Source organism: Scatophagus argus, chromosome 4 (genome assembly GCF_020382885.2).
Source record: "Scatophagus argus isolate fScaArg1 chromosome 4, fScaArg1.pri, whole genome shotgun sequence".
Lineage (NCBI taxonomy): Eukaryota > Metazoa > Chordata > Actinopteri > Scatophagidae > Scatophagus > Scatophagus argus.
In genome coordinates, this window is record NC_058496.1 from 21,490,862 (window position 1) to 21,513,920 (window position 23,059).

The window sequence follows — 23,059 nt, forward strand, 5'->3', positions numbered from 1 at the left end:
GGGCTACAATATGGAACGGACAATACTTGGGCAGGCCTGTTTAATATGGTACAGTGCTTCACTCTAGTGGTAAAAAAGGTGCTCCCTACTTCTCTGCTGTGGCATTCTGCAGCTAACCCGAACTGTCTTAATAAACTGCTTTGAGGCTGTCGACATACGCTGCACAGAATGCATTCATACGCACATTATTATGCAATGCCCCTGCTCAGTGTAATGGAATATACTGGATTTCACATAAACTATTCTAGTTAATGTGATGATAATATTTGTTGACCTTTTATTTAAAATAATTGCCGTCGCCGTCCATAGGCGCAGTTTGTTTAATTGCATACCTCTTGGCCATCATCACTGATTAAATGTTGGTTCTGATTGTATAGGAATGGTTCTACTACCACCTGTAAATAATATCATCTTGCAGCTTTTCACTCATTTTCTCTAACCACAGTGTGTTTACTATTAACATACTACATCAGTGCTCACAACTGTTGGATGTCCACCATACACTTTGTATTAATTTGTTTAATAAGCAAGCTAAAACTGATCTGGATACACGCATAACTCTACATCAACTGCACATTTAAGACTGGCTGTAGCCTACAAATCCCAGGCACAGACACCTGGAGGGTCCTGTCATCAACATCCACAGGAGGACCTTTGCATGTCCCAAAACAAGGTACTAACCACCATCACCAACATCATCCAATGCATGATCCCTCAGTTTCAGCAGCTCTCTCACTGTAAGACATCTGCGGACCAGAAATAGCGATGCCAGAGATAGAAGGGCTTGGCCATCCTATTAAGTCTCTGCTCAAATGAAATAGTAGAAGTAATGAGACCCTTGGCTTTTTAGTGCAAATAACAGTATGACAGTAAAATCAACATTTTTAATAAAAAGGCATAGCATTTTCGAAAAAAACAAATATCAATCAACAGTGTAAGATACCACGCTTTTATTTTGATGCCATCTAGTGGTTGTATCGGGAATAACACTGTCTAAGACATGAGAAAGAGTGAATGGGTTGAAAACAGCTCATAGATCTTACTAATTGATTAACATTTGTTTTGTTTTTCTGCAGCCCAAAATGCAAGTTATCGGATTAATATGATGCTAAACCATCTATGGTGTTTTGCCAGTAGCTTTCATTCTTTAGAAAATAGTTTGTTCAGATCTGTTCCACTGAATAATTCTAAAGGTATATCTGAGATCCTGAGTGAGGGTGGTTGGAGGAGCGACACTCTGGGGTGAAAACAAACACATAGTTGCCCCCTTTAATGTCAGTGGGAAAAGGCACTTTGCTTAGCTGTGGGAAAATCACATCTAAGACTCCCTAAGATTTGGAGCTCTCTTAAAGACATAGTCTGCCAAGCACCTGCCTGCTTTCTAACGAATTTTGTAATAGTTGATCAGAGGAAATTATGTAGGCCTCCTTGTCTTTTCATTAGCTTATTTTACTCAATTAAATCTCTTTGGTCTGGTATTTGAAGAATTTATCATAATGAAATCGCTCAAAGTTGATATAGTTTGGAATCAGCCACCAAAAGTGTACTTTTAGTTCTGTAAAAAAAAAAAATAAATAAATCATTAGTCAAATAGGCAATGTTTCCTGAGGAAGCACACAGACACAACAAAATGTCATGACTACTCTTCTTGACGCAAGTTGAGTTGAAATGAGGCTCCAAACCATATAAAAATACATTCAGTTAGACTTGAAGTCTTTATTAATCATTGTTCAACAGTTACTATATTTGATTTGTTCCCTCTTTTAGTAAACTGAAGCTGAAAAAACCTTATTGACTTTCAAACAACTTTTCTTTACTGGCCATAATGGAAAAGCGGAACATGGGGCTTCATTCAGAGCTGTGCAATAAGAGTTAGACCTAATGATTTGTTTATGGTCACGGATGGGTAAATCTATAACGGTATTATTTGATCTTTGTGAGATTTTAAAATAATTGTAATACACATAGTAGTTAAATCAACATAAAGTCAAGAACAGGAGTTTTTTTTTTTTTTTTTTTAATCTGGGGGTCTGGTGCCTTGTTCGAGTTCTCCCATGAACGATGGAAGCGCGCTCCCGACACTTCAGGTGAATGAGAGGGAAGCAGAGGAGCGGGACACGGTTGACTGTGCGTCGCATTAAAAGGAACAATTGGAGGAAAATGAGTTGTGTTACGTCGCTTGGGGCGCATGCTTTTGTGACAACATATCTACTCTTCCTGATGGGATGCGTTGCACAGAAAGTAAGTTGACATTTGTTGGCAATAAAGTGACAATAATTGAAAAGCTTGACCTCCAGCCCCGCTGAGTGCCATGCTCACTTGTGTGAAGAGAATCAAGCCACGAAATCCGTTCGTAAATCTCGATATTCGGCACTTGTTTGTTTCTCGACAAACATTCTGACCTCAAGGGACTTGAAGCAAGAGATTTCAAGTAAGGTTAGGTACGACCATTGATTTCGGCACACATCCGATGTACAAGGGAAGTCTTGCGTCAGCTGCATTGTGAATTTAAATGTAGTTCGTCTGTGCTGTCAACAGTTTTGAACGACCTTAATACAGTATCCCCTTGCAGACGGTAGTCAGAAGCAAATTCATAATTTCTACACTGTAGTTTTACGTTCTTTTTGGTTGATAAGAGAATAGAACGTCAAATTACCCTCTCGCAGGTTACGCCGTTTCTGCAGTCGTGGGTGTTGTGTTGGAAATAAACTATTATTACACATAGAGGTTGTCAAAATATTTGTAATCAGTTTATTGTGAATTAAAGTAGTGTTTGTTTATAACTTTCCAATACATCCGCCTCATGTAGGCTACATCTAAACTAATGTGTTTTTGTAAAGTGGTTTGCATTTCGAAAAAGGAATATCAGTTTCGTTGTTTGTATTATAAAAATATCACATGTGGCTATCATTTGACAGTCCACAGTGAAACAATGAATTCCACAAAATAAAATAAAATAAAACAAAAATAAAAAAAAAACCCATAGCCCTAGCTATATTTAAAAAAAATCCAATCTTCATGTAACATTACATCCTCTAGAGTTTTCAAAGGGATGTTTTGATGGCACAGGAATGTTTTGGTGTTACTGCACTTCTCAAAGTCAGAGAATGGCACGCCAGTCCAAACTGCTGAAATGAGAACCACATTGAAAGCATGTAAACCTTATGTTGTACAACACTTTTCACACTCATTGAGGCAAATTCCCAAGCTTTGCCTCTGACATGCAAGGGGTTCATGATCAACTGTTTGCCTCTGACAAAACAGGAGCCAGGGGCTGCTTCCAGGGCATGTTTTTCATTCAGTCAGGCATGTGGTTCATGTTGGACATGCTTTGGCTTCTCCAGTGGAAGAGTTAAAAGTCCTGACAGGATGGTCCCGCTTAGCTATGTAGCATATGGGAGCATTAGAGTTAATTGGTTGAAGTTTTGATGCCATTCCCTGAGATGTAACTCTGTCATTTGGTTTCTATGGATACCCACACCATAAGAATAACTGTGATTCAGTGACAAAGGATGATAGGACTTGTTGATTTGCATTATCAGCCACCTGGAACAATCGTGTCTATCTTAACTAAAGCTGGAGTGGCCCTCGGTACTTACTTATGAAGAAATGCACAGTGATGGCTGGCTTGTTGCTTAGAACAGAGATCACTGTTTCTAAGAGCTAGAACATGCATTTATTAATATGCGCTTGTCGTGGAAAGCAAAGCATTCAAATTGAAAGTGCCTCAACCACGCAATCTTCTGATCCCATATTGTTCTGTTTTTGATTTATGTGTGATGAAAAATAATCTCCCCGTGTGGGACAGTGGCCGGTGTGATAACACAGAAGGATTACCCTTGACAGAGATCTTCTCTAGGACATCAAGACCACAGTGTCAGCTAGGGGAAGCTTTCACCTGTCAAGAGTCGTCCCCTTCCGCCGATGGACAATGGCAGCTCAGCGGCTCAGTTCTTAGAACTGGACCTTGGTATATTGAATTGTCAGCGTCTCCAGCTTTAGTTCCTGTGTGCATAGGGTGCTCACTATCTTTGCAATTATCTGCCTGAGGAGGCACGGTAAATGATGTCTTTGTCCTCTGCTCCCCTTTTGTATTAAGTTGATTTTTGGAACAGCATAAACAAGCTTGGAATTTATCCTATTCCCCTAGAAAAAAAAAAGGGAGACATCCAAGTCTGTCGGTCCACAAATCAGCGCTGTGGACGAGGGATAGTGAATTTGATCTTTGTTCTTTAGCTCTGCTCTGCCTTTTGGGAGGTTTTATTAACTCTAATTGAATTGAGTTGTAGGACCCCAGTGAACTGTGAATTCACTTATTCCCTCCATGAATTGTTGGCCAACAGATACATACGGTCTGTCAACTGATAAACAGGTCACAGTGTGTTGGTGAACTGCAATGGGAATTCAGGGGAGATGAGATAAATAGACCAGAAGCAGAGTCGGCGTGATGAGCTGAGGGTTGGATGGAGAGAGTGAATGAAAGCTGTCCTGTGTGTCCAGCAGTGTAGGTTGTTCAGTAGAAAACAAACTTGCATGTTATTCTTGGTTATTGTGGAGGAGGTTTTCAGGGCACCTTTTAAAATTAGAAAGTACAAACCACAGTGAGTTAATGGCTGTCAAAAACATTGTAGATTTCAGATTAAAAACTTTATCTGCATTTGGGAAAATCTGCACCTATTTTACTTTCCACGAGTCCTTTTAATATTGGGTATGTGCAGAACTTTACACTGTTGTGTAGATATTTCCTTAAAGACTCTTCTAAACATGTGGATAAAAACACACCCAAGCTTCTGCACAATAAGACTATAAGAATAAGAATGATGTAGTGACACTGCCCCCAAGTAGTGACCCTGTTTTTGTACCAAAACAAAGCAAAGAGAAAGAAATATGTCACTGGGTTCCTGAATAGGAAATAGAGTTGCAACTTGAGAAACAGGCTAAAAATCTTTCTTTTCATATAGGACTAGGAGTGTCTGTGTGGACTCTAAAATACAGTCAGAATAGCTGTTAGTTTTGTTAAACAACTTCTGAGATTTTTTTTTTTTTAAATGGCCAGTTATTTGGAAGATGAAATGCTAATAACAGACAACTTTAAATGGACCTTTCACTCCAAAATCAAAAATACATATTTGGATGAGAGACTAACTAACTAATCTAACTAAACTAGCTAACTTTACAACTCGGCTGACTGCAACACCATTAATGTTTACATCCCACAGTGTCACAAGCACAAGCCTATTGTCCATGATGCACGCCATCTTCAGTGTTACATCAGTGATATCTGGTCTGGTAGAAAGAAAATAATTCCTACATGAAACCGCTCAGGACAACATCTGTGGATTATCTTGAGTAACCGGGTCTTGATCTCTGGGAAGAGACATTGCTGTTGAGCTTTTCAAATGTTTGTTTTTTGGGGGTTTTTTTGTCTCTTTTAGCACCAAAGGCGAAGGTCCATCTAATTCATTTATATTAGACAGAAGGCTGGCATCTCTACAGCTGATATCACCAAAACTTTGCAACTCACACCAAAACAATGTAGATAGATAAATAGCACAACAAGTAAGAGGAAAAATATGTATTTTTGATTTTGAGGTGAACCGTTCCTTTAAAAGGTTTTGATGACAATTAAAAAACACTGCAGTACAGTGTTGCTGGCGATGGTATTAAAGAAATAAGCTTGTCTAGCATTTTTCATGCTGTGGTTGCACTTGGATGCGTTGCGTTGTGTCCGTTCAGACTCTGATTGATTGCAGTTTAATTGTGTCAGTGCAGAGCAGTACAGTGTGGCTCTTCATGGATGTGCTGCCGAAAGGCTAATTATCATGGATGCATTCATTGGATCGCATTCCAAAATCTGGAAAAGATTTCTTCAAACTGATTCTCTTTTTTGTGGAGATAAGGTCCCGACTGACCACAGGGCTTCACAGGTTTAACGGCTAATGCGTCAGCAGCAGCTCTTTTTTAGAGCATCTGCCTGTCCTCTCGCTCACCCGTATGTCACATATCTGTGCGAGTTTGAGAACCACAGCAGAAATAATTTCCAGCGTTCGACAGTGAATGTCCTAAGATGGCTCCGTAAATAAAATGTTGATCAAACATGCATGGGCTCAGAGAGGCCCTTTATAAGTCACTCATGATGCGCATGCTGATGAAAATGTGCTGAGACAGTGCTACAGTGGCCAACGTGGGGCGATCCTAGAAATGCCTGGGCTTAATCAGGCTGCCACACCAGTTGTTTGTAAACTCACCCTGGCTTGAACTACAGACACTGACATGAGCCCAAGTGGAGAGGCATTGACATCACAGGGGAGATATGTGATAAATCCTGGGCTCGAGTATCAGCTCTATTCACAGCTGTGGAGAATGACCTCAAGGAGCTTCTTTCTATCTGTATTCGGAGGGAGCTGTATATGCAATAAAATATTAAGAACATAAATAACATTTTCTTTATTCTGCGTACAATTCCTAGCATTGTCCTCTTGTGTCTGTGTTGAGAAGTCTGTTTATTTCTGCACCAGTCCAACTCTGAGAAATTCCTGTTCATTTGTCGCACATTGAGAATAAGTGCTTTCTGTTCTAATTAAATTAGTGGCACTTGTCAAACGTACATAGCTCCAGCTTTTATTGTCTTAGCCCCTTCATTGATTTTACAATGTAAATTCTTAACACGTTCTATATGTCTGTTCAAATATGTGGCTGACTGACAAATTGAGAAAGCTGCATTGCATTCTTTACCACCAGTGTATATTTCTCAGTGTTTTTTTTCAGGACTGCATCACTCAGATCTCAAATTTTGTCAAATTACTTGATTCAGTTATAGATAATTTAGGTTCACTGCCGGTTCCAAACTATTTTGCCAAGGTGCACCGTGCTGATACTAGTCCAGACCTGAGAAACTGAGTGCGATTGTAAAGCATCCGGAGTGGACTGCTGTTCAAGCACTAGCCTGTGAAGCGGTGTCACTTTTCTCCTCCAGTAAACAGGGCTGGTGAGGATTCCTGCCCCCTTTTGAGGGGCCCGCCTGCCTGTTTATGAGCCAGTCCAGGACTATTTGTGCATGAGAGGCAGTGTGTGTGTTTGTGTTTGTGTGTTAACAGTACTTCAACAGAAGCCAGCTCGTGTTGCAGAGTTTTCACGATGGTATCGTCAGCCTGGGTGGTTTAAAAATAAAAAATAAAATCACAGTTACAGCCAACAGTTAGGTCAGACTGTAGGCTTCTGTTTTGTCAAATAAAGGTGAACTGACAAGTCGTGGGTTGTTCTTTACACTACAAAGAAAAGTCTAAATGCAAATGCTTTTTTTTTTATAACAATTGCTAAAAAGGGAGATGTTTGGGGTTTTTTTAGTTCAGTTTTTATTTTCTAATATAAACTTATATAATGCTAATATACAAACAGTTCAGCTAAACAACATCAGTCGGTGGATTTAAAATAGTCTCTGAAGTCACTGGACGCACTTCCCATCATGAAATTTGACTGACCTCCTTTTTTTTTTTTTTTTTTGTCTTCAAAAAAGATGTACTGATGCAAAGTGAAAATGATAGAACAATACTATTTGTGAAGGGCCTCTTAGTGATGACAGCAGCTGGTTTGATGTTTCACTGAACAAGTCATTTCAGACAATTATGTGCTCAGTTGATCTACTTGATCTACTAACTGTCCAGGGAAGCCTCTGTCAGTGGCACAACTGGGGCGCAATGGCCAGCCGACTCTTATGTAAACTTTCAGCTTGCCTTGTACTTACTAGCGCCACTTCATTAAAATAATTAAAATATTATATGCCCTCACCGTGTATGGAGTGGCTCACCAAAACGGCACTCATTGTTCCACCATGAGAAAAGGCATCCTTGAATAATTAGCGGCCCGACAGGGGAGCGGCTGTGATGTAACAAAACTGAGATGTTTGGCATTATAAGAATGTCCCATTTCCATTCGACACTGTGGCACTTTGGGGCCCTTTCATGTGTAGTCTAGCATGCACATCCCAGGGCGCTGGGGACCTCCCTGTCGCTTCATCCTGGTGGGAGCGATGACACAGTCTCTGTCCATGACACAGTTCTCTTTCATCAGATGCAGGATTTTACATCATACAAGAGATAACTGATTTACATATGAGCATTGTTTCTTGTTCTACCCTTTAAAGTTTCATTGAATTATTTATTCTTAGGTGGAAAAACAGAATGAAATGTGTATAAACATGCAGTATGGCAAAGATTAATGAACAAACATACGTTCTCTCACCACTGGTAAAAAGGGACACGCTGTCCTTCTCTTCCCCCTGTTATGCCCCCATATTGTGAAGTGGTTCCCCTCATTGCGCAACCTTGCTGCAAACCCCAAATCCGCTTAGTCTCTCTAACCTCAGCAGGAATGGCATTTGGCCCGTTCAAATGTCAGCCGTGTAATGCTTTCCTGCAGCACATTCATTTCTTGTAAGTGTGAAGACAGTGCAAGTATAGTATGTCATGTACTAATTTAATTACTTCTAAATATCAGTCGGAGGGAAAACAACAAAACAAAATTATGAAGGACTTACATAATCAAAAATCAGATCAAAACAGTGGTACTTAAAATTGATGAAAATTTTAGAAAGGTTTTAAGAAATATGAATGACTAAAAAGAGCAAGCATTTCACAGGTCACAAACAATGCAGTGTCTTTTGATTTGTATTGTTCACTGAAATTTAGCCCCATCTGCAACCATCTGCTAGGTAAATGCAAAAAAATAATATTTTTACATTGGTTTGCATAGGGAAAGCTATGCAACAGCGAGGTCACACATGAATTTAAGTAAAAGCATCATGTAATGATCATGTGAGTCAGCTGTCAGCTGTGGACCTGTTCCTTACTTACTGTCTGTCGTGGTTGAGGGTGGCTGGTGCTTTGTGATGATCTTTTCTTTAATGAAACACAAATATAAGAACAAAATTCCTCAGAATGCAATAACATCCAACTTATAATGCCCAACAGATCATACACACAGACACACACATTTTCTTTAGCCATGCAGATCACGCTGCCCACCTTGTCCTCTCTGACCCTCCATGTGTCTGTAATATGCTGTGAACTGGCAGAGAGAGAGAGAGACTGTCAGCTGTGTCAGCTATGGAGAGGAGAAGGCTTTTGGTTTGATCATGATGACCGGAGGGTGAATGGTCTTCTCTTCCAGATGATCGTGATTGAAAATTACAAGTGGATTACTTAAAATATACTGAGTGAGGACTGCCTTTGATAAATGCTTTCAGAAATGCTTTCAAAAATGGTCCATGGAGAAATTAAGATGCCTGTCTGACTCCATAGACTTAAGTTTTCCCTCTGTCCCGGTTGCCCTCTTTGCCCTCCCATTTAAACTACATTCTCGAAGTGAACTCTTATGCTTTCACCCGCGGGTGTTGGTTTCTTACCTGTCAGACATGGGGGTCTGCCGGCTTGGGTCATTCCCACAGTCCAGAACTGAGGCCAACAGGAAAGCTCATAAACACACAGGCCCCCTACTAAGGTCTGGTCCTCAGCTCCCTGGTCCAGCCACACATCTGCCTCTGCTTAGGCCCCAGGTCTCCCTTACATTCCCACACACCTGGGAAGAATTACATCTAGCATGTTTGAAGAAATGCTCTCCCTAGGGTTACCCAAGCAGACAAACACAGGCTTTGATATAAAGGCAGAACAGCAGGGTTGAATAGTTCAGTTTCAAGCTGGTTTATGTCTGTGAGTAATCAGACCACAAGTCAAGTGTGTTATTTGCTGATAGGTACCTTGGTTGTTGGTGCCTTTGACATAGGCAACTTGATCGCTTAGCGGTCATTATCTGAAGACGTGACTCATGTCAGAATTTATTCAGGGAGTCATTTTTGGTCAACACTTTTAAAAATAAAGCTAAAGAATTATGTGAATATTAGGGCTCGCCAGTGGAAGTCAAAAGCCCGAACCAGCATTTGTTCTGCGCTCAACCTGTAGAGACGAGTCATATTAATTGTCACATAATACATTCCACAAGCCTGTGGGTGTACAGATGTCCACAAGGGTCCCCGTGACATAACTTTCATCATCAGAGGTAATATGCATAGGCTCTGGCAAGTCAGTACAGCCACCACACGACAACAATCTGTGAAATACATCTATGCATGTGTAGAATGCCACTGCCATGCAGACAGTACTATAAACAGAACTACTTTGTGTCTATGTTGTCCATAGCTCACTTTAGTTCCCCACCTAAATGTCCATTTGGGATTATATTAAGGCCATTAGTGCTTAAAATGGAATATTATTTAGTCATAGTGCCTTAAAAGTATATTTTAAATTATGACATGACTAATTTAATGTGATTCATATTGCAGGTATACTTTGACTGTGGTGCCAAGGTGGATGTAGTGGATGTCCAAGGCCTCATTCTTTCCCCTGGCTTTCCCTACAACTACTCCTCTGGGACACACTGTGTTTGGCAGTTCTTTGTTCCTGTTGATTACCAGCTTATTCTTGAGATATTTGACTTTGACGTGTTTGAAAGCCACGATTCCGCTGCACAGTACTCTGCTGTCTCTAATTTTGAAGAGGAAGAGGCAGATGAAGAGGTTACTTTCACTCCTGGCATCTTAGTGGCAGATGAAACTTCATCAGCAGTTAAAGATCCCATGCTTCCAAATGTCAGGGATGTCACAAAGACTCAGCAGTCCTCCCAAGATGGTGAGGTCAAGCAAGTAGTTGTCCAGGAACAGTCCACAAAGATGGAGATAACCAAAGTCTCAAATTCTGCCAAAAGATCTGCAGATGCCTCCTCTATGATGTCACCACATCCTCCTTCTCTTTTCCCCCTACCTGGGGCTGTACCTCCAGGAGACAAGGATGTCAACTCTGCGTCCTTGTCTCACCTTAGGGGAGACCCTAGCCCTAGTGCTAACCCAAGCACATATGTGGAGGAGACCACCCTCGCCTCGCCACACTCCACTGACACTCTAGCTGTAAGCCCCGAAACCCAGCACTCAGTGCTTGACGCCTGCCCCCATGATGTCCTCTACATATCAGACCTCATCACCTTCTCCTCCAGGTTTTGTGGGTCCAACCGGCCTCCTAGCAGTCAGCTGGTTTTTGGCTCCAACCAGGAGATGGTGGAGGTCATCATGGAGCTCATCACCACCACCCACTGGGGTCGCGGCTTTGCTCTTCTCTTCCACTACCACAACCTGACTGAACCAGGGGGGGACCGCCAAGCCTCTGCTCTCACAGTCAGCAAAGTTGACTCTCTGCTGGCTGCTGTGAGTGGAGCTGCCTTCTTCGCTATGATACTTACAAGTGCCCTCTGCATCGTTTTCAGGTAACAGAAGTAAAGCGAAGAAAATACAAAAATAATACAGACAAAACTGATTAAGGATGACAGATGCTGCAACCAAACCAAATTGCAACAACACTTTGAGGTTTCTGGAGGTTATGGTTGTCACCTGGACTAGGGTCAGTCATAGTCACAATTAGTTAAAGAATGGGTCATTTTTAAAACAATGTTTCAAAGGACATGCTTGGGACATGCATCTTGGTTGGTTATTCAGTCCATTACTTTGTTAGAGGGAAAAATACCTCAACAGATACTCAGTGGATTGCACTTATTTTTTTACGGACAGTCTTATTCTCTAGTGCCACAAGCAGATTCACATTTTTCGCTCTGTGTATCTTGACAGCTATTAGATCGATTGCCATGAACTCTATAATGGATATTCAGACCCCCGCTGAATGAGTCTTGATGAGGCTGGCTGTTCCCTGATGATTTGATTTAGTCACAGCAGGTCCAATATTTACCTTCTCCAGTGCAGTTTCTTGGGATTGGCACCATTTTGAACATATTCATGTTCCCCCCAAAAAACGTGTCCGTTTTGTCTTGTGCCACCAGCATGTTGACATTTCAGAATATTCTGACCAACTCATTGGAAATTTGGTGCAGACATTCATGGTCCCCAAAGGATAAAGCCTAATGACTGTTTGGTGATCCTATCTGTGTTTATCTATCGCAATCAACAATAATCATCATCAGGTTAAAATAGTTTGTCCAATGCCCAAAGAGCCACAAAACTGCTCACATTCCCCTCAGTCTAAGCTGTACTTTGTAGTACATAATAGAAACTGTTAGCATTCTAACAAGCTAAATTAAGATGGTGAACATGTTAAACAGACCTGCTAAACATCGACATGTTAGCACTGTCATTGTGAGCGCTTTGCTCTGCTGTGTTTAAACATGGACTCTCAGAGCTTTTAAAATTTACGAATTCTACGAAGATTCTTGCTTTTTATTTTATTTATTTTTCTGAAACTTAAACATTCAGAGGTCCTAAGTAGATGTTCTCTTGAGAAAATTCACAAGTCTTTGATTTCTCCCATACATGAAAATGAGCTGATCTCACAGTAAATGTGCACACACTTGCTTGTACACAGTCACAACTTTGTTATATTGACTCAGCTGGAAGCCTCAGTCCCTGATGTGGTCACCCTTGGAGATTAGTAGGGTTTGGCTGCAACTGTGCGGCTTCCTTGATGTGGAGCATTCTCACCATAGACAGCAGGGTATTCAAGGTACAGCACCTGGCATCAATTCCAGCACACAAAAACACAGAGGCTGCATGAAAGTGAATGGGCGGAGAAATAGAGAGAAAAGGGAGAATTAAAACTCAATGTGAGTTTGGTACTGATAGCATTGTCCAACAATAAAAAGGTGTAATTTACAAGTTTGTCCCTCTTGTCCATCCCAGAGGACAATGAATAGAAGCTGAGGGCTATGTTTGAAGGTTTGTAATTCTATCTGTTGTGACAAGGTGACTGGTCTAGATAGATTCAAAATCCAGAAAGGGTTAGATTTGCACAGGTCTCAGTCTTCAGCTTGCTGTGAGAAACCCCTCTTTAATATTATTTGTGTTAATTTCAAATACAGCTCAGTGTCTCCAGCTCATCTGTTACATACAATAACTCCACAGGTTCTCACTGTTAATGACAGGGAAATTGGAAGCACATGTTCAATAAAATCTAAGTGTAATTAGCAAGACCAACAATATAAGTCATTCAGAAGCCAGGAAATGCATTACCATGAAACGTCAAGCTCATGAGCAGCCACAGTAGCTGTGTTTTCCCCCCCTCACATTCAGTTGTTCCCTATTAATTTAAATGAGCTCACAGAACTCATTGGAAAACAACTAGCCTGGCGATTTAGGCGAGATCTTGCTAGTTTAATGCAGTAGTGAGCTAAACTCCCAAGATCCCCTTTGGTCAGAAAACAGCCAAAGGTTGATGAGAATCACACGAGGGGTTGCCCTCAGTTGACCAGTGGCTGGTAATGAACTCATTCAGCTGTAACAGTGATTTTTAATAAGATTATCTGTCTGCATGCTTCACTGGTTCATATGAACTGAAGAACAGGACTTATAATCACTGTATAAGTAGGTAAGTGGTAATTGTCTCACTTATAATAAGAATTTAATATTTCATAGCTACCAGTGTGTCTGTGGAAGCCAATACTGGACGTGGCTATTGGCAGTGTGAAAGTGAGCACAGTGCATCACTACAGGAAAAACCATAATACATAGCAAAAACCTCTCAGTAACAGCCACTACGTGAACTGTGAGAGTTATGGTATGTGTGAATGCAAGATTGTGGTGCATCGCTCTGCATCATCCAACACCACAACAGAGCGTCTATGGAGGGGGGGCATAGCCACAGGTATGCTGAAGCAATTATATATTGAGTGAGGTGGTTGCTATGTGAAAAAAGCTCCCATTTTAGTATAGTCATATGGGATAGTATCCATTTTTACATTTCTGGTCAAACTGTGAACACCAGACAGATTTTTTTCTTGGGAAAACTCTGCCAAGACTGGAAAAAATAGGGGACATCCATAAAAACTGGTTTGGGATATGTCTGTAATTATAAACTGAATTTCTGTGGTTCTGTATGTTTTCCAGACCCAAATTGTGTCCAAAAAGAGCCAGCTCCTGTGCATCCAGCAACTCTGAGGTACATACACTACTGTATATTCATTGTTTGTTTCTCCTCTCCTTTTGTGCTGTCTACATGCCCCCCACCCCCACCTATCTTATTCTCAGTATTGCCTTATTTGTCAGTCAGACATCCCTCTGAAGACAGAGCTTTATCTGGGATCACTGGACATTTCTTTTAATATTCTTTGCCACCGAAGCTGCTGTTGTAGCACTGCCCCTCCACTACCCACAGAGCTGTACTACCTCAGGTTCACATCAGGTCATACAGTTTTGAAACAAAGTGTGATCAACCTGATGATAGAACAGGGTACGGTGTTTGTTAAAGTGTTTTGCAAACTGCTGAAACTGGTTCTAGCTCTTACCAGCCATTCTCTATAACAAAACGTGAACCCATTACAAACTGTGCCAGTGGAATGGAATGGTATTCACATCCTGTCTCCTAAGTGGGCGTGATTGCCTCTCCTCCCAGTCCCCATTTTTACCACTAAGGCATTACTGAGGGCTTTTGCTTTGGCATGGCAACATTAGGTATAGTCAAATATAATGTTTGCACGTTATGTGCTGGCTTAAAATGTTGGATACAGATCGTGAGAGACTGTGTTGCTGAGACAGAGATCGATATCAAACAAAGACCTTATTTGTTTGTCTGAAAAATGCCATTTTAGTGTGAGAACACTAAGGAGATATGTGGCTTGTGAAAAATAGATCCAATATTTTCTTTGGTGACTGTGGGACGTAAGAATTTGTCATAAGCTGCTGCTATCATGTTCACTTCTTCCATTAGAATGAAAAAGATCAGAATCTGTTGTTAGTCTCACATTTTTGCAGTTCATACATTGTTTGTGACACCCCACAGGCTGTATGTCATTAATGCTAATCATTATCAATTAATCTGTTAGTCCACAGTATCCCTGTCATTTGTGTTTTAGCAACAATTAACACTTTGCATCACAGTACGTCTACATCTTAACCAATGACTTTTGTCCTCCAGGCTACAATACACTATGTAGACAAAAGTATTGGGATGGGGCTGTTTTTCAGGGGTTGGCCTCGGCCTCTTGCTTCCAGTGAAGGGAAATCTTAATGCTTCAGCACACCAACACATTTTGGACGATGCTGTGCTTGCAACTTTGTGACAACAGTTTGTGGAAGGTCCTTTTCTGTTCCAGCATGACTTTGTCCCAGTGCACAAAGCAAAGTCCATAAAGACATGGTTGGATGAGTTTGGTGTGGAAGAACTTGACTGGCCCACAGAGAACCCTGACCTCAACCCCATCCAACACCTTTGGGACGAACTGTAATGGAGATTGTGAGCCAGGCCTGTTCGTCCAACATCTGTGCCTGACCTCACTATTACTCTACCGTGTAAATGGGCAAAAATTCTCACAAAACACTCCAAAATCTTTTGTAAAGATTTCCCAGTTAGATAATCATCTTTGTAAACATTCAGTGTATTCATAAATTTGTATTCACTGTTGCTGCATTGCCAGAGCTGGTTTTATGGCTTGATTTGTTCTGGGAAAACCTTTACTGAGCATGTTTGCATCTTTGTTGGTATCATGGCAAAGCACTGTGGGTAAACTGAATGTTGTGTGCTTGTGTTGTAGGTGCCAGAAGGAGTCCAGAACACCAGGGCTGAGGTCAGTGAGCTGCAGCTGATGGCTGAGAATCAGAACTTGGATGCAACCACAGAGCAGGACAACAACAATGATAGCCCGCCACTCACAGGTTAGGAAGACACACATCTGCACAAACACACAGTGAATAAACTGATATATTGGATTGCTGATATTAAAGCAGTGAAAGGTTTTGGTTGGTTCCTGTTCCTGCAGACTTCTAAGATATATGGTATTGCTGCAAACCCAAAGCCCACAATTGCACATTACTGTGGATGTCATTCATTTTGATTTATATTTAGGCAACTTGTGTAGACTTGACTTGACGATAATAATTTTAGGAATGATAATAATGCCTTCAAGAATATAAATCTCCCATTAACTCTGTTTCCTGGCAAAGCCATAATCTGATGAAGTTTTTGTACAGTCATTTAAAAGTTGAAGCTCTTGGGTTTGAGCAAAGTGCCTGAATTGTTGTGATGTTTTTCACATGAAATCGCTTGTCAATCAATCAGTGTAGGATTGAATATTCTGCTAATAAGTGTCTGTAGGTGGTGCTCTTTTTTGTATGTTCATGTATGGCATTTATCTATGTTCTTCTATTTATTCCAAGCAGTTTGCCTGTTTCTGGAAATGGAAAACAGGAACAGCAATAGGATCTTTCTTGCTTTCCAAGAGTTTTGCTAGGAAAGATTTACCTAACACTGAGTGTTTCAAGCTTTCACAAGGGAGTTAGAGGTTGAATCAAGATATTACTTTAAATGAAAGCAAACTGCATATGAGGAACCCTCTGGGGACTCTGGGTGGGTCTGTAGAGTTTTCAATGGAAAGGAAAATTGCATTTGTTCTGGAGCAACACACAGGCTTGATCCTGGAACAATCCAAAGGCTTCTCGCTCTCTTTCTCTCTCTCTCTCTCTCTCTCTCTCTCAGTGGGACTGAGACCAGGCTGAGAGATTTGTGGGTTGTGGCATTTAACCCACAAAGCAGCCTGGGAGTAGTTTGAACAACAGGGGAGTATAGTCCCCCTCGGTGTGTGTGTTCCACTCATGGAGTAAGGAGTTTACACCAAAACACACAGCTTATAAACAGTGAAGGAGTTGAGATTAGCCTATTCTGCATTTTGTTTCATTGAACCAGTTACATTGTATTACAACACCATAAGCTTTACTGCTTATACTCCTTACTTAATGAAACAGGCAGCATAAAATTAATGTGGAACATTGGTAGAAATAAAATACTGCTTTACTCTTCACTCTCTGAGTTCCAGCTCATATATAGAAGCACTTTCACAGTTCAGTAAAACTATTGAAATGGCTTGATGTCAATGTTATCAAAGTATTTTATATTTACATCTTTTCCTGTTTCTGTAGTCAGTGCTGGCGGTGAAATTTCCCAGAATACAGAAGTGGATCTTTCCTGCAGTGGTTTGACTGAACTCGACCTTGGTGCGGATGAGGTTTTCATTGCATCTTCAGCTCCTAGCCCAAGCAGGCTACCCTTCTCACCTCACACAGTAAGGCCCAGTTTCATGCCAACACAGTTGTCACCTAGTTAGAACATTGCTTGCTCAAAAAAAAGAGGTGCTAGAGGTGTGGTCATACAGATGGCAGTGTCATCATTTTATCATTCAGCCACTTTGGTGCACACTGAAATATCTTAATAACTGTTCAGTAGTGTTCCCATGAATTTAATGCAGACATTCACAATTTGTGTTTTTGAGTGAAATGTCTCAACAATTGGATCACCATGCGCCAGAAGTTCCTTCTTTCTCCAAATAGCACCATCATTGGGTCAAAATTTGACCAATATTTTAATTTAATATTGGTCAAATTAATATTTGACTTAATTTGTTAATTAGCAAACAGTAGCATGCTAACGTGGTAAACTAGTATGGTGGATGTAGTCCAAGGGACCGTGGTGCTTACAGCTACGCAGAGCTGCTAGTATGGCCGTAGTCTTGTTTCCTCACTTCTCCAACCAAGACGAGAAACAAGATTTGGCTTAAACTTATAGCTGGACTGTCTATGGTCAATGCTAAAAGTAATGCCGTCACTTTGTTCACAGGATTTTCAGCCTTTGTTTTATTGAAATACATTTGTTGTTTCAATACTTATGTCCATAAATAGATAAAATATTGTAAATTTAGTGTATTTCTTCCTTGGCATTGGAGAGCTGTGTAGCAGAGCGTGCAGCCATGTTTGGTCTTTGGCATTCTTCTGGTAACACTTGTTGACAGCTTGCTTCTTCAGCAAATTTTTGTTGTAATCCCTCATATTTGGAGGATACAGCAATACATACAGCACTGAGCATAAATGCCTCCATGTGCACTTTTGACACATCATCTGCAGAGGCCTGTGACACGGCGTCTTGCGAAGATTTAAAAGCTGTCCACACGTGTTCACTATGAAAAATCAACACCCAGTGTGGAAACTTCAATACTTGACCAGTCAGTGGTTTAACGTCGTCACTCAGTCTGGGAAAGACTTTTTGTTCACAGAGCTGTACCCACTCTGCTGCGGTCCAGTCAAAAGGTTCTACCTAGAAGTAGCTATACAGTAGACAATGAAATTGTCTTTTTAAACTCAAGGCCAAACTCTCAGTGGGTGATCTCCTCGCTTTGGGGAAATGATCCCTGAACCAGTGAACATCAGAGGTGACAGGGCATTCAGTGCTTTGAATTGACCCAGTGTTCCTAATAAGGCTGACACCATTATTGGCGTACGCATGGTACAGTTTAAAACTATGAAAACTATGAAGACATAAGTGGGAAATGAGGATAATTAAAAAGATGGGAGGAGCACTGAGGAAGAAGCAGTGGTTCATCCAAGCATTTTTTTTTGTCTCTGCTCTCTTTTGTATTCTCTTGGAATAAGAGCTGGCATAAAACAGCTCTGGCAGCTTTTTGAAGGACTGGCAAGCTTTTCTGCAGCCTAGGCTAATGGAGTATTATCTACAGAGCCAGATTCCCAGCTCCAATTGTGTGTGTGTTTGTGTGACTGTGTGTGTTATGCACGCTTTGGCACACAGTGTGTGGTCTGACTGTGTGTGTCCTCGATGCAGACTTCCATGTAAATAATGTTTGAGAAATGTTTGGGCTGGCAGTGGCAAAGGTCATTGAAAATGCCAGATTCATCTTCTCAGTGTCATTGCCAGGTGGACTTCAAGGTTAGCGCTGTATTCTTGTGCCAAGCACCCCCAAATATGTACAAATGCATTAAGCCATGAAACCCCATTTGTTAACATTTTGTTGCAAAGGACCCATTCTAAGAACTTCAATTTTTGTTAATGTGGAGCAATGAAAAGACTTTAAAACCTTTCTTGTTGTAAGTGGAGTGATGAGGTAAAAGCAGAGAAGTGTGGATCAAAATGTTCTTGTATATTCCAAAGTTTAAGACACAGCTGATTGAGCTGTTGGTAATTTGTTTTTCTGAAGAGTATGTAGAGCTTCTCGTGACACCCCTTAAGGGGGTCCCCGTCTATGCTCTGCGACTGTGTGTTTTGGGATTTCTCACCTCTTGTGTCAAATCTTAAAGTTGTGTTTGTGGGGCTTTAGTGACCAAAGGAGCATTTTATTTAAACCCCTAACTAATTCTTGTCTAGACAAAGCTGGCTGCTAGTGACTCTGTGTAAAGGATTATCTGGACTCGTTCTCTGTCTGTTTAGGCAACCCCTAAAACCTCCCCCCTCTCATGATCAACAGCAGCTGACCGATCAGGAAGGATAATGTGGCCTTTGCACATCTAACCTGTCATTCACAATTACTCCCTCTTGGTTGCTCAAGCAAATATGATCTATACAAATCTCAATACAGTAACATGTCCACTTAAATGGTACTTTGCTTGGACCTGTAATTTGCAGATCCGATGGTTTAAGAGTTGTACTGTACATACACAAAAATGCTACTGTGACTGAAATCATTCCAAAGGTCCATGCTGTTTCCTGACAGCTTCAGTATTCTTAATAATACAGATTGGTACATGAACCACACGTGCTTGCCTGGCTGGCTGTGTGACTGAGCGGGCCAAGCTAATCAGCACAGTTCCGTCTTGTTAATCCATTAATGTAGCACACAACACAATCTGCAGGGAGAAATTCAGGTGTGAGGAGGAAATGCAGCAGGTGCAACCAGTAGACTGGCTGCCAGTCAGTTCGTAATATCCTTACCCTAACCACTATGTTCTTGCATGCAGCGATATGGCTACTAGAGTGCTGATTCTGGTTGGCAGTGGTAGGCAATAAAGAATTCTTCTTTTACTAATTGAGAGGAAAGATTTGGTCTTGAAAAAAAGATATCAGTCTTTGTCATTTCTCAGTACACTGTCTCTTGGTGACTTACTTCATTGTTGAATAATTATCCATTTGTTTTCATTCATATTAACATTCAGAATGGGATAAAGCAGTGTTTTTGTCACTATTTGGGTCTAGTACTTCCACCAAGCTCAGTATCAAAGATGCGTGCGTGATTCAATAACAAGCTTGCTGCTCTGTGCAGGTCATCAACCATTGTAGCTGCAGTTGAGTGCTTGAGCATAATGCCACCTCTGATATGTGAGCTATTTTTGTTGTGTGGTCATCTTCATTCCTAATTAGTTTATTTATCCTCTCTAGGCCACTCTTGTCTTTTAACCTTTGTTCTTCCAGGGAAAGTTTGTGTGTTACACACATATCCTTTCAGCACTTCCTTCCTTGGTATTTGTAAATGAATGCATTCTATATCTGAGTCACAGTCGTTGCTCCTGGACATGAAGCAGTTGGACATCATATACATCAGACAAAAAAAAATATTCAGGCAGCTCTGAACATATTCTTCTAAGACAGCTGAAAACTCTCAGTATGGCAACCAGTGGACATGCTATGGGGGCAGGCGTCGCCTAGAGGTTCTAGAAGTGGCTTGTGACTGAAAGGTCGCCGTTTGATTCCCCCTGGGAATTCTGCCCTTGAGCAAGGCACTTAACCCACAATTTTGCTCTGACAGTGGCAGCCCACTGCTCCTGTGTGTGTGTGTGTTCACTGCATGTAATTTGCTGGGTGTTACATGTGTATTCAACCAAGGATGGGTTAAATGCAGAGGAAAAATTCATTGTATGTAAAAATACATATACTGCCAATAAAAGTTGATTTTTTTGATTCTTATTTCAGTATGTCTGTTGGCGCCCTCAGTGGAAAAGCCCCGGCTACTCATTTTAACATGTTCATTTATGTCTCTTAGCAGAGGGAGAGGTTTCTGCGGCACAGTGACACTGGTCCCGGCCCTGCAGGTGAATGGCCATCATTAGACTCCACCAGCTCACCTGGTGGTGCCAGGTCAGCCAAGGACAGCAGCAGTGCCAGACCCAGAGCGTGGAGCGTACGCACCTTCCATGACTTCCTCCCTCCACTGCCACAGCTGCATAAGAAGTGGTGTAGCTGGAACTCCACCAGTCCCTTCACCAAGCTGGTGGACAGCGTCAGTACTAGAACTTTAACGTTTTCACACCCAGGTGTCAGGTTGATGAAGAGTGGTTGGTGATATGTCACAGTCAGTTGGGTTAATTTAGGTGTGTGATTCTGCCGCACCTGACCTGGACAAATAAAATGCATACTGTCTGTATGTCATCTTAACAGCATGAGTAAGTAAGTAAATGTCTGCACTCTGTTAAGGTGTTAAAACTTAGAGTCATGATACTGTGCATGGTGGCTCAATGGTGTGGCTTACTGGGACACTTAAATGTAATGGACCCATCTTTATCTTATCAATTACCAATGTGATTTTCCTCCTGTGATAAGTCTACATAGGGTTTCATCTCATTCCAGGCTCCATCCAGTTTGGTTGCAGACGACAGAGGGGGCAACAGCAGGAAGGTGTTCTCTGATGTTCACCTTGCAGCCAAGGCAGACAACAGCACCATCTCTGACTCATCCATCAGCAATGCCTCTTACCCACTTACGCAGTCCGCACAAAGGCAGCGGCGTCTCAACTCCACCAGCAACCTGCGGCGCTCACGTTTCACTGGGCCTTGCTTTGGCCTGCTTGCTGGGACAGCAGACCCAACAAAGGCATCCGAGGTTCCTCATGCCCAGGGCTCCCCCTCAGAACCCAGCCCTGGTTCTTCTTCCTCCTCCCAGTGTCAGATCGAGAGTGGCCAAGCTGGAAAGAGACGTGAGTTCCCCGGCGAAGGTGATCACATCAGCGTGCCAGTGTTTGCCATCTCTGAGGAGGAGGACCGGCAGCCTCTGGTCTCATCTGAGCACCTGGACCAGGCCTCTGCCTCAGCTATGCTGAATGGATTGGTTAGGGGGACATATGGAGGTAAGAAGCCTGTTCTTGGAAGTGCCAGCTTCACCCCCCCGAGCCAGAGGGCCAGACCAGAGTGGAGAGCATGGGGGAGCCAGGTGTCAGGAGGGGTTGGTCTTCTTCCCTCCAACACTGAGTCAAACACGGTCAGTGACCAGCTGTCTCTGAGTCAGTCCACAGTGCTGTGCAGTGTGACCAATCAGATGTAATTAGACAGGCTTTAAGTCAGTGACAAGAGCAGGGACTCTGGTGGGCCAGTTATGTATTTCTGCCATTCTGAAATATATAACCTACTTTAACTTTACAAAATGATTACTTCATATACTGTAGCCTCCTTCTGGCAAATATATTCTTCTCACTCTAGTTGTTTTCTATTTTTATAAAGTTGTTTGTGGATAAAGATGGAATAATATGCTGCTTACCATGCCAAGGCACTGACTGCTGTGGTATTATGTGTTTAAAAAGATGAGTGATTGCAAACATGAACAATAAGTATTTTCTATGTGACTACCCTATAGACCCTTAGGGGCAATTTCAGGAGCACATTTTTTTAATCAGATTTATTAACCAGGTTGATCCTATTCAGTCAGTTATAATACTCCAGCCATTGCACTTTGCTTTCAATAGATCATTCATTTTGGATTTTGTGCTGCCTTGTGCCAGACTTCTGCTTTTTCCTTAATGTGGTTCTTCACGTGGTTACTTTGTAGCACAGGCTAATGAATGCTTATGCAAATATGTATTACCCAAAAGTGTTCTGCGAAGCATAGATTGTACATTAATATTAATGTTACAACAGTGTATGCATACAGGATGTACTGTATTATAAAAGGGAAATCAAAATAAAATAAAAACATATAGAATACTAATATACATAATATACACTTATATAGTATAAAAGAGAAATAGCAATCACAATAGTATTTAAAATGAGTCATGAATTAATGTAAAGTTTTAAATAAAGGCTGTGTCATTCAAATAATGTGTCCTTGATGTGATGCAAGATGTTACATTGTCGGTACAAACCTTGAACAAACTTCGAATCTTGGTGGTGATCTTTCATCTGACTGATGACATTTTTTTTTTTTTTGTTCTGTTAAGGTAAAGTTGGAAACACAAATGCAAAAGAAGCAACTTGATTTCACAAGTTTTAACTGCTGGACTCTAGAATCCACTCAAGAAATTTCAGCAATAAAAG

The 23,059-nt window shown here is 41.3% G+C and overlaps 1 protein-coding gene across 1 annotated transcript; it reads left to right on the top strand.

Moving 5' to 3' along the window:
• The first annotated feature begins 2,058 nt into the window (after positions 1–2,058).
• On the top strand, positions 2,059–22,840 carry si:dkey-112e17.1. Its single transcript, XM_046385763.1, has 7 exons — positions 2,059–2,241; positions 10,337–11,310; positions 13,934–13,985; positions 15,577–15,697; positions 16,958–17,100; positions 20,797–21,033; positions 21,381–22,840. The coding sequence occupies exons 1-7, from the start codon at positions 2,092–2,094 to the stop codon at positions 22,068–22,070; spliced, it is 2,367 nt and encodes a 788-aa protein (XP_046241719.1). The 5' UTR covers positions 2,059–2,091; the 3' UTR covers positions 22,071–22,840.
• The last annotated feature ends 219 nt before the right edge of the window (positions 22,841–23,059 follow it).

Coding starts and splice junctions, on each gene's coding strand:
- si:dkey-112e17.1 (XM_046385763.1), top strand. CDS start 2,092: ATGAGAGGGAAGCAGAGGAGCGGGACACGGTTGACTGTGCGTCGCATT. Junction 15,698..16,957: donor TGATAGCCCGCCACTCACAG/GTTAGGAAGACA, acceptor CTGTTTCTGTAG/TCAGTGCTGGCGGTGAAATT. Junction 21,034..21,380: donor TCACCAAGCTGGTGGACAGC/GTCAGTACTAGA, acceptor ATCTCATTCCAG/GCTCCATCCAGTTTGGTTGC.